At 40.4% G+C, this 12,618-nt stretch overlaps 1 protein-coding gene across 2 annotated transcripts in view; it reads left to right on the top strand.

Annotated features, from left to right (window-relative positions):
- Positions 1–12,618, top strand: part of UTRN (utrophin) — a 390,352-nt gene that overhangs the window by 361,435 nt on the left and 16,299 nt on the right. For both annotated transcript variants that reach the window (XM_063124582.1, XM_063124583.1), the window contains 2 exons: positions 7,109–7,267; positions 8,597–8,840. In XM_063124582.1, coding sequence (XP_062980652.1) covers positions 7,109–7,267; positions 8,597–8,840 — 403 coding nt within the window. The remainder of the gene's footprint in view (positions 1–7,108; positions 7,268–8,596; positions 8,841–12,618) is intronic.

Genomic DNA, 12,618 nt, shown 5'->3' with positions numbered 1-12,618 from the left:
TGTAACCCTTTGTGGGCATTTCCCAGCATTGTTTCATCTGTTTATAAGCCTGCCAAGTAAAATCCTATTGGGTGCAAGTTTGACAGGCCTCAGAAGATAATTATCAAGTTAGAAATTCAATCCTGTACTTTCGTTTCAATTGCAAAACTCACAGTAAACTGATGAGTTGCTACCTTGAATTTTTCCTAATAATCTTGATAAACATCAACATGTTTTGGACTGCCAGGGGTTGCATATGTGTGCACACATATACATGCAAAAACACACACATACATCACACACACACACACACACACACACACACATCCCCACCCTACACATGCAGATACACTTCCCCACCCCCTACCCCCAGACATACACTCTCCCCCTTCCCTGACCTGGGCATTCTCTTTTTAGCGCTAGCATGGGAAACCAACCCCTTATCTCTGATCTCTCCTGAGGGATCAGGGCTGAGGAAAAGGATTCCCTTGCTAGTGCAGGGAACTATTTCCATATGTCTAAGCTCTCAGGAGAGTTCAGAACTAAGGGAAGGGTTTCCCTAGGTAGCAAAGACAAGTGAAATCCCAGGCTTACCCTAGATAGTGCTATAAAGAGAAACATATACCATATACCATATTCCCTTATCTCTGATCTCACAGGAGACATCAAGGATAACGGAAGAGTTTCCTGCACTGGTCCTGGCACTGCCAAGGGGGATCCCAGGTGTTCCCTAGTTTGCGTTAGTACTAACAGAGGAAACTCTGAGTGAGGTCTCTGTGGCTTTGCAGGCTGCACTGGAAGTGGTCAAGGGCTTCATGCAGCTCATGGGCCACAGGTTATGCACCCCGATCTAATGAATGACAGTGGACCAATATCTGCAATAACGAACTATTGGACAGCAAGATTTTGGAATGGTATATGGTTTTGAATGAACTAGTTTCATCACTATGTATTCATGCACATACATAATTTGTTTGTCCATTCAAAGATTAACAGTTGCAGAAGTTGGGCATTATCCAACACTGCTACTCTACTTACTCCATTGATGTAGCACTAGCATGTGACCTCTAGCACAATATTCATAGTGTATGATGGAGCAATGAGTTTCCCCAGAAAACCCATCACTCCGGCATACACTATTGGCATTGCGCTAGAGGTCACAGAAATTAGCACTATATAAGAACATAAGAAAGTGCCATGCTGGATGAGACCAAGGGTCCATCTAGTCCAGCACCCTGTTCACACAGTGTCCAACCAGCTGTCGACCAGGGACCTACAAGCCGGACATGGTGCAACAGCACCCTCCCACCCATGTTCCCCAGCAACTGGTGTATGCAGTCTTACTGCCTCTGATACAGGAGGTAGCACGTCAATGGGTACGCAGGCTGGCAGTGTTGAATACTACCCATAATAATAAAAACAATGTAAATTCTCAGAGAGCCTTCTCCATGAGATGACCCATTAGAAATGCATCTTCTAGGAAGTCAAGAAGAGTTTTGATTCAGGTTGTATTTTACATGGCCTCTGTCTGTTCTCTGTATTAATCAGTGGTTTCCAGTGACCTTAACCTACAATGGAAAATGTAGCTGTGGTCTAAAATAAACTTACAGTTTGTGGCATGTGCCAGGACCACTAATTTCGATGCATAGTTGCTGTCTCCTTATCTTTTCTGGGGCTGTGTTTTCAGTATCGTTATGATTCAGCACTGGAGTTTTTTGCTGGCTTCTTGTCCTCTTACTCTACAATGGGTCATGTGGTCAGCATGGAAGCATTCAGCTAATAGATCTATCTTAAATTGTTGGCATGTGAGCTCTTAGGGCCAACGTAACTTTGTTCCTTTCAGACCAATGAGCTGGCAAAACAGATGAGGGTGGTGAGAAAATCTGTAACAAGCTTATGTCTTTTTCGTAACTACATTCTTTTATTTGTCAGGTGTTACTTCAGTAAACAACAGCATTATCTGTTTCAGAGCATACTGCTTATAATAGACAAATCAATAAGCCTACTCTTTGTCCTCTGTAAAACCTCTGAGATGGAAATTGTGGGACATGGAGGGGGTAAAAACACTCTGGACTGTGTGACTTGCTGTGGTGCATGGTGGAGTAGCTTACTTATCACAATCTTCTGCCTGTCACCAATGCTGGTGTCAGTATAATTAAGGGCTTGACCTAGGTTTATATTTGAACATTCTTCATTCTTTGGAGATTTGCAATGACTCTGAAGTCATGGAAGATTTTTCTGCATGTGTGCTAAAAGCCAGGTCCCAGCTTCACAAAAAAGCTCTTTAAAAAATAAAAAATAAGAAAAGGAAAAGGAAAGAGAAAAGTTTAAACTCATAGTCATCTTAACATTATATTTGAAATTCAAATTTGAACTCCACTGTAATGAAGGTAATTATTTCAGGTATTGGGTTTAAAAAATAAATAAATTAGAATAACTACAAAGTCTGATCTTATGTATCCTCCTATCAGCATATTTGCATTAGCATCAAGGTGCCTCCAGCTCTTAAGAATAATGCTGTTTTGATCATGACTGCTCAAAAGCAATCATTGTACCCTATAATTTAAAGAGATTTAGACTCTCTTTATTTTCTTGCAAACATGATGACTGTAATCAGATTCTTCAATTTAGTTTTAAATTATTTTCCTACACTTTTTATTTACCTGGCAGCTGAGTCTTGTGTTGCCAGTGGCTCCAGGTATTTCAGATATTCCAGAGGAATAATTCTTACTCTGCATAACTTTACAGTGCTATAAAAGCCGAAAACTACATTGAAACTTCAACTGGAGTGAAATTTCAATTGGTGGGAATGTGGTGTCAAATTTACCTATAGCTAATAAGAATTTTGTGTAAATTAATTGAAGGAAGATAAGAGGAAAGCTGCATGTTCTGGACTAACATGGATACCACTACTGGCTCATATTTTATTAAATTCTGAAAGACTTACAGTAGTTATGCCTAATGATTATTTTAAAATGTAATTACATCTGCCAAATTATTTCCCGTTGTAGAAAGGCTTTATAACCCAAATGCATTGGCATGGAGGAAATTTTCCATGCACCTTCTTCTGATTAAAAATAAAGAAGAATCAGTATGTAATGCATAATAAGGAAATGTTATATCCATTAATAATATTATATCCAATAATATTATATCTAGCTCTTCAAATAGCCAGTGCACATGGAATGGCAAACACTCTAAATATATATTCATTAAACAAAAAACCTACCGTTTACAAAACAACGTTAAGGCTCTACATTTTTCAACCAAGCACCAAAAAGCAGGGAAATTGGGAGTTAAGGCTCACAAGCCTTAACACCACATCCTCCCTGAGGAGGCAGAAAGTGCAAGTGAAATTCTCATTCTCCCAAAGCAGATAAACCATGAGGACAGGATGGAGACTATGATATGCAGAGGTGACTGTGGGGTTGTGGAAAACTGATGACAAACAACTTAGGGCCACCTACTTCTCTTTTTTTATTTAGAGCAGCCCTTCCCCAACCTGGTGCCCTCCAAAGGAGTTAGACTACAACTCCTATCATTGCAAGTCAGTATGTCCCATTGGTCAGGAATGCTGGGACAGCAGGATGGGGAGCGCTTTTCTTACCAGATACAGGGGCTGCCCAATATTTTCTCACATACACATCTTGCATATAGCTGCATGACTGATAACAAAAGTGCACTGTTTGTTGCAGATGTAGAACCAGAGCATGTTCTGGCACTTTCAACTTTTGGTCAATATCCTGCCCTTCAAAGAACCAATGTTTTTTTTTTCTTCTTAAAATGTGTTTATACAAAATATACTGTTCAGTTCCCACAATCCCTCCACAATACATCATCTCATCAGAGTGACAGAGGAACAGAAAAGGATTACTTTGGCTGTCTTGAACTCCTTTCAGGTGAGATTAGTTTGCAATCCTATACCACTTGGGAGGAAGCCCTAGTGAACTCAGCAGCACTGACTTCTGAGAAGACATGTACAGGATCCAAGTGTAAACCAACCTTCTCCAGCTTGGTGTGGGCAGTGTTGGGTTGGATCCAGCTCAATAGAATCAGCTCTATGATGCAGGAGGGTGAAGGAGTGTCCTCTTCACCATAGTGCCCTCTGTACCATAGAGCATACCAGAGCATGGTATGCTCTATGGTTTTTGGTTTTGGTTTTGGTTTTCCTATTCAATGGCAATTTTGCTGGTGGGGGGAAGGAGAACAGAGGTAAAATTGCCAACCACTTTATTCTGCTGGGGGAGTGGGACAGGAGATGGAATATCATGAAACAGTGGCTGCAATGTCGGCTTCTTCTTGTGGAGGGGGGCATTTTGGCAGTAATTCAGCAGCCCATACCTAATCTAAAGGGTGGAGAAAAGAATGATAAGGGCTCTGATAGCAATGTATTGATAATTAGCACCCATGCATAATGTACATTGCCTACTAGTTTTTGCCATGCATAGTTGGTTTGGTTCCTATTAACTTATCTGTGTACAAAAATGATTAAAGTAAGTTTGCTTTACCATTGCCCCTGAGCCGTGTTTCACATGGGTGGACTTCTGCTCATGCTCTCCTTGTTTTCTTTGCTCCTCAAGTCTTCCATATGCCCCCCCCCCCCACAAATCTGTGCTGTCAAGTTCCCCAACCTTTCCCATTTTACCAGTGGTTTCTGGTCTGCTGGTGGATGGACAGCATTGGATAATGGGAAACACTCTTCTGTTGAATCAAAGCATTTTTCAAGTCACTCTTTAGTTGAAACCTATCTTTATAACAAGTCATTACTTTAAAGTAATTAGTTTTAAAGGGAGTTTCAAAATTTCAGATTTCTTTCTGAGTAAAGAGTGTTTTCATCTCATCCTAATCTCTCTGACTTCAACTGCGTGGCTTGGGTTCCTCACTTGAGTTACCTGAAGCTGTCTGCAACAGTGCTCCATAGGCAGCTTTATGTCTGTATGCTTTGATCTCTGTCACTTGTTGAGAAAGAAGTTGATGTGTATCTTGTCTTGCTTTGCAGAAGGGCAATTGGGGTGCACTTGGTGACCTCTAAGTCCTTTTAACTGTTATTGGCATATGCAATATAAGATCTGCTCATATCTCCGGTTGCCTTCTACCTGCAGCATTTTTTTTCCTGCTCGCTTTATCTTCCTGTTCCTTTTAAAAGTACAGTCTAAAAATGTGTATGTTCTCCACTTTTATGCAGTTAGCGTATTTTTCCTGGATTTGCTCATTGTTTAACTTTTCAAGAGTTCTTGACATAGTTATCATGAAAGCTGCTGTACAAAAAGCAGCACTTTAAGATGAGTAAATAGATGGCAAAAAAACCCACAAAATGTATGAAGGACAGTTGTCCTTTTCTCAAGATTCATCTGCTGTTGTTGTTTAGTTGCAAATAAAAGAATGAATTTCTTCAAGTTTGGATCTGGTTCAGTTCCTTGCTAAGTAAACATCCAGCAATCCCAAGCTTTGGAGGAACTTCGCGATGGGGATGTGCAGAAGTCAGAAGTCAGTGGGAAAGCTCTGTGAACAACACAGAAAAAGGGCAAGAAAATGATCAAGGAAATGGAGCTACTCCCCTATGTGTGGGGCTGTTTAGCTTAGAGAAAAGGGGAATAAAAGTAGACATGCTAGAGGTGTACAAAATTATGCATGATGTGGAGAAAGTGGATAATTCTATACCCTGTGTTTATCCACTGAAGTTGAATGGTAGGAGATTTAGGACAGATAAAAGGAAGCACTTCTTCACACAGGACAGAGCTAGATATGGAATTTGCTACCACAAGATGCAGTGATGGCCACCAGATTGGGTAATTTTAAAAGAGGATTAGACAAATTCATGGATAATATGTCTTTAAATATCAGTTGCCATGAATGCGGGTGCTATTGCACTCAAATCCTACTTGCGGGCTTCCCACGGGCTGCTGATTGGTCACTGTGTGAACAGAATGGTCTGTTACAATATGGCTCTTCTCATGATCTTCTCCATATTCTGTGCATACTTACCTGCACAAATGTCCTACAATAAAATAAAGAGTTTGGTATTCATCTAAGGGCCAGTTTGCACTCTGCTTTGGCATGTAGGGTACTCATGGCAGGATGGAATGAAGAGGATGTTAAATTATATATTAAAAATGGTTATATTGCAATAAGTAGACCTACATCTTTTGGCCCAAAGGATGGGCCTTCTTCAGGGGCTAGATTAGGGAAAGGAGAACGGTACAAAAGCACATAAATACGTCTTCAAAAAATACATTTAACAATAAAACATCCATTTTTAAAAACATGGTGATGATGCTAATTATCACACAGCAAAATTGCCTATGATTACTTACTCAGTTTTAATCTATATAAATGCCTGCAGAGATCTCTGAAAAAGATGAATCGTGCCACTGGTGACAAATTGTTCCATGCAGTCATTTTTTATACATTTTAAACAAAAACTTACAGCTGTATCCATGTAATTTCTGATTAGTTTCAACTAGGCTATATAACAACTAATGAGTGCAGATTTCTTATGAATACTAATCCCAGAATACCATTTTTTTACACTCTACCAAAAAACCCTCTAGAGGGTGTTTCCACCACCAGGTTCCCCTACAGTAGTTTTGTATACTAGTATTTGTCTCTTTATTCCATTGGATTGCTTTGGATGTTCTCCAGTTTTCTTTTACCCTCTACTCTTGGTGGGGCAAGGGAGTCAACTTTGACCTCATGCCTACTCTCCCATCCTGCAAATATATGTTTATCTGTCTTCCACAGAAGGGCTCAGTGAATTGTGTAAGTGAGCCACCTAGACACAACTCTTTATTTCCTGGACCTGGCAATTACCATGCTGTAGAAGTGAAAATTGCACCAAACTGTGTAGCAAAACATAACCTTAGAAAGTAAAGGACAAGTCTTACCATAGTTTCAAACAGCAATCAGTATTATTGTTGGTAAAATCTGAGTTTATCTTCATTCAAGCCTATCCATCATAACAGTTTTGCCTTTTCCAGCAATCTTACAGGATTTACAACTATCCCGTAAAACGTTTGTTATGTAAATTAACCGTGGCTTCACTCTTGATGCTTTCTGTAAACAATTTATAGCGGTTTATTTATATTTCACTCATGTAAAGGATATTTATGGTAGCTTTCTTTGTCCCTAGGGAAGATGAGCATGCCCTTATCCAGCAGTACTGTCAAACTCTGGGAGGGGAGTCACCTGTGAGCCAGCCACAGAGTCCAGCGCAGATCTTGAAGTCGGTAGAAAAGGAAGAACGAGGAGAGCTTGAGCGCATCATTGCTGACCTTGAGGAGGAGCAAAGGTGCTGCTATCTTTCCTTGTAGAGACTCCTGTGATTCATTAATATATGTGTTTATGTATTTGAAACTTGCTTGTGAAAAGGACACTAGCATCATAGATTGGATTTTTAAAAATTACATTCAGAACACACACATCATTGTCAGTGAAACAAGAGGCAAATCTAAACCACAATAAGGGTCTTATGATGCATAATATAATAGCCAAATTGTATGTAGATATTGGGTTTTGGCTGTGGTCTTATAGCGGAAGAGGAAGGACAAAAAGGCCAAATTATCTTTCAAAATTGAGATGGAAGGAATTGTCCCTCTCCCTAATTAAACACTGCTTTCCTCTAACACTCTTTCCCATTCTCTCCCTCTTCCCAATCTTCCTGCAACTCAACTGAATCTTGATATCTGGTGTCTCCAGGAGGAGGTTTCGCCCTCTCTTGATCTTCTTTCCTCACTGTTCAAGTGATCTGTGGGAAACAGCTGAGAAGCGGGGGGAATGAGGCTGTGGGAACAAGGCCAAGCTGGCGATGCAGGAAAATATTACTTTCTTCCTGCATCACCAGCTTGCTGCATGTCCTTGCTGTGTGCTGAGGGGCTCCCCTTTCTCAGTGCACAGTAAGGAAACACAAGGAGCTAGCAGTGATGCATCGCCAACTTGGCTCAGCTGTTTCATGTGGATCAGCTAAGCAGTGAGTGAGGAAAAGAGGAGGAAGTAGTTGGATAGATAGAAAGTGGGAGGAGGTAGAAGACAGGGAGAATAGGAGTCAGGGACAAGGAGAATGGGGTGACAGGTTGACAGAATGGAGACCGGGAACGAGATGACAGAGGGATGTATCTGAATGAGGGGAATGTGTGGATGCATGGACATGTGTGAATGGATTGTGGGCAGGGTGAAGGCCATATACACCTTTGAATTTAGCCCCAGCACTACTGGCACTCATCTCACGGAAGGATACTCACTAGGGAATTACATCCCTTGGGCCAAAAATGTTTTCTCCCCTTCGGCTTTAAAATCTTGTTAAGTTTCTGGCCACAGAAATTACTCAGTGTATAAAGCATTCCCTGTACTTCTATTAATATGTTTCTCTTCTGCCATATCTAAGCAAAAAGCAAAGTCTATATTAGAACTGCTTTATGAGTTCCATAACTGTAAGTGGCACATTGGTTTTGAGAAGGGATTTTAAATGAATTTATGCTCTCTCCTTGCTGCCTTGAAATAATAATAATCTTCTTCTTCTTCTTCTTCTTCTTCTTCTTCTTCTTCTTCTTCTTCTTCTTCTTCTTCTTCTTCTTCTTTTCTTCTTCTTCTTCTTCTTCTTCTTCTTCCTCTCTGGAATTAGAATGTTGCAAGTGGAATATGAGCAACTAAAGGAGCAACATCTTCGAAGGGGCATGAATGCCCTGAGCTCACCCCCAGACTCAGCTGTGTCACCCCAGCACACGTCTGAAGATGCTGAGCTCATTGCAGAGGCCAAACTTTTACGGCAACACAAAGGTCGTCTGGAGGCTCGAATGCAGATTTTGGAAGATCACAACAAGCAGCTGGAATCTCAGCTTCACCGACTACGACAGCTGCTTGAGCAGGTATATGCTACTCAGATGCTTTCCCCTAACACCGTGAGTTATGTGTGGATGCACAGTGTCAACCCTCCTTTCAAAATTAATTAATTGCATTACACTTTCATTGATTGCAATTGTAGGCATGCTATATTGCGCACTGCTAGGTGTCTCCCTTCAGCTTCAAAATGTCTCTCTTTTCAGGTTTTTATTACAAGTAAGCTGAAAGTAAAGTCATATCTATGAGTGTTTCCAAATGCTACTCTTGTGGACACAACTGGAAAATCTAGGAAAGCACCTGGAGGACAGAGCTGAATGTTTATGTTAATGCTGAAATAGCTGAATGTAATGTAAACCTTGCATAGTGGTGGAGTCACCTGGAAATTTCTAGCCTGCTAATATCACTGTCGGAATTGTGGGCATGTAGAAGGGAGAGGTGCCGTGATTTTTAAAAAGGTAGATGCTGGGGCTTAAGCCTGTCTGCATTCCCTATCCTGCCCCAAGTCCTAGATGTGCTGAGCATTGTTGCTCAAGGTTCAGCAATGAGAAAAGGGCATTCTGAATACTTTCAAAGGCTCCTCCTCCTCCTCCTCCTCCTCCTCCTCCTCCTTTTTACTTTACATTTAATTGGTTCTAAAACAGTTGAGCCCTGGCTCGATAAAGGCATTTGCTTTACAAACAATCCCCTAAGCTACATTTTCCTTCATTTTTGAAACTAGGGATACTTCTTTTTAAATGTACTTGTAAAACTTTTTACAAGTATATCTCAATTGTAATGTACACCGAAGTGTCTCAATTGCAGCTCCAAGCTGCCCCTACATTGATAATAGAATGTATTTACTACCCATAATATATAAAGCAGATCGATGTTGAATAATTTCTGCTGCTCTTCCCTAAACTCTTCCAATTTTGCTGTAGAAAAACAGCACTGAATACAGCACTGAATCAGGAGTGTATTATTTATGTAAATATAACACCGTTATTCCATGTTTGTATCAATTTGTCTGTGCCATCTTTGGTAGATGCAGATGGCAGGGTAGAGGTTGTAAACACATGCATGCTGAAGTATTCAGGATTGTGCAAAATGGGGCTCATCTATACCAAGCAGGATATTCCACTATGAAAGTGGTATAAAAGCAGTGTATAAGAGGCAGGAGCCACACTACGTGCTTTATAGAGGTATTGAAGTGTACTGACCACTGTTGGGGCCCATTGACACATATCATATATCGCTTTCATACCACTGTTTGGTGTAGATGGGTCATGGGCCCCAACAGTTGTCAGTGCACTTCAGTACTATTATAAAGCAGTAGTGTAGATCCTGCAGTGCACTTCAGTACCGTTAGAAAGCAGTAGTATGGCTCCTGCCTTTTATATACTGTTTTCATATTGCTTTCATAGTGGAATATCCTGCTTGGTGTAGATGAACCCCCAGCTTTGATTATGTATTCACAACAAAGGTCAATTCAAAGTGTTTGATTTATTATTCAACCTTTAACCATTCCTATGGTTGGATCCAAACTTTGCCTACTAGGAACAAAAGGGCACCTTCTCTCCTTGTGAGGCTTTTGATTCAGTAAAGAGGTCCCACTGGTAGAAGGTGGTGAAATGAGTTTCTTCTATTTTCTACTAACCCCCGGCAGCTCCCAGCATCTCTGTTCTGGCAGGTCCCCAAACGGTCCAGAGTAGATTTTTTGAAGGGTTCATGGGGCAGAAAGCAAAGTTGCCTGATTCCCCTTCTGTCTGCAGGTGTTAAGTCTGGATCCAAGCCTTAATCTCCAATGGAACTTTGTATTTTGACCACTTTCCTTTTGCACAGTTTCTTTGGTTTATGAAATTTGGGGAAATGTTCATGCCTATAGTTTTTCAAGTTCAAAAGCTAGCTTAGTTATATGACTTTTCAACAGACAGCTTCAAAGCTCTTTTTTAAAAAAGCATCAATATGATTATTTGTGTTATATTGGTTTTAAAATGGGCTATGTGTTGACAGCTATTTTGTTACCTTGTGGCACATGCTGTTATTTATGTGTTCTTTGGATATGTCATTTTCAAACTTGTCTCTCACTCTTTTTCAAAGTCTGTGCTTTATTATTGTGATATGTTGACTGAAGAGTGTCGATTAGGTTAATAACCTGTCAAGGTGGGTGTATTATCTTAGAGCTTGTGGGAAGCAAAACTAATTGAGCCTGGTAAATACTGTAAGCAGTATGGGACACAAGAGAATATTTCTGGGAGGAATATTTTGTATTCCTTTACATTGGAACTTGCATATTCCAGGCTGCAATTTGGAGGTGTGCTTGCTATTTTTATTTCAGCAAGCCCAAAGGATTGGTGGTTGTCACGGAAGGCTGTCATTTTTGTCCAAAAGATTGATTACAATGTCAAACTTAGAGGTGAAGCAGAGCTGGCATGTGGCAGCTTGACAAAGAAACGTTAATTATAAAGAAGAGGAAATAATGAAACAATTCCATCCATTTCTTCAGCCTTCTTACTTTCTTCCAGATGCCTCAAAGATATATTTGAGCAATCTTTATAAAAAAAACCCACCCCACATCATCACAAAAAGCTGCAGTTTGTCAAAAATAGAAGTGAAAAGCTTCCAAACTCCTCCTTGAGGGCCACGCCAGAGACAGAAAAGGGAATGTGCGAGCCCAAGGCTTGGTGCAGTTTGTCCTTGTAACACTAAACGTGGTTTAGCATTACATGCAAATGCAACCACTTTCTTTTCTTATCTACCAGGAAGACCAATCAGGGAAATGTGATTTAAAAATTCACTTCCCAAAATACCTTTCTAGCTAAATTGGGCCAAGAGCAACAATGCCAGTAGACAGGTTTAGAGAAGAACATAATGCCAGCCAGATATTTCAAGCAGATTCATCTAGTGTTCTGGTATTTACATTATGGGGGTTCTTGGTGGAGCTTGAGATTCATAGCTGTTGAGTGTAGCCTCAAGGAGAGCTACTTTTCAATATAACATTCAATATAGTCTGTCGGTGTTCTTAATGAGGCCAATTTCTCTCTGGCTGGAGAGTGGTACCTCACATCCTGATGCTCTGTTCCACTTACCACTGAACACGCCCCCCCCCCCCCCGCCAATGCAAAATATAATGCAGGGTTGGACAAGCATCAAGGCCCTTCTGATAGCTGTTAAGGTACTGTATACTAGGTTAAGAAGCCAGTTGCACATCTGTGGGGAGGAGGAAGCTAATACAGCAGGCCAATAAGACTTCTCACTGTCAGAAGATTTCTCATTTTTGAATGGATCTGAATCAGTTTATAGACAAATCAGTCTTCCAGATTTTAAGAAAGTATAAAGACTGATCTCTTCCGGCAGGCCTACCCAGTTGAATTTTAAGATGCCTTTTAATACTGTCCTGCTTTTAATAATGTATTAGTTTTAAATGTTTTAATCAATTATATGTATTTTATGGCATTTGCATTTGTGTTGTAACCTGCCTGGATCCAGAGGGAGAGGCAGGTAACAAATAAATATATTATTATTATTATTATTATTATTATTATTATTATTATTATTATTATTATTATTATTATGCCAGTGAACCCTGTTGTTGCGGTGGGGGGCTAGCATCATTGGCCATGATAAGATCCAGTTTTCACTTGAGAATTTGGGACAAATCTGGCTCAGTGGATTTTGATCAGGAGAACTTGCGTTTTCCAAAGAGTCAGGAAAAAGGAGCAGCACCACGGAGAGTTCCAAGTGACGCTGGGACTAGAAGCCAGAAAAGCTTGCCTGTGTGTTGCTCCAACAGAGCAGCAGATTGTGACTGAGCCTAAAGAATGGATC

The sequence above is a fragment of the Elgaria multicarinata genome, chromosome 4 (assembly GCF_023053635.1).
Source record: "Elgaria multicarinata webbii isolate HBS135686 ecotype San Diego chromosome 4, rElgMul1.1.pri, whole genome shotgun sequence".
In the NCBI taxonomy this organism is placed as follows: domain Eukaryota; kingdom Metazoa; phylum Chordata; class Lepidosauria; order Squamata; family Anguidae; genus Elgaria; species Elgaria multicarinata.
This window is presented reverse-complemented; position numbering and strand designations above follow the sequence as displayed.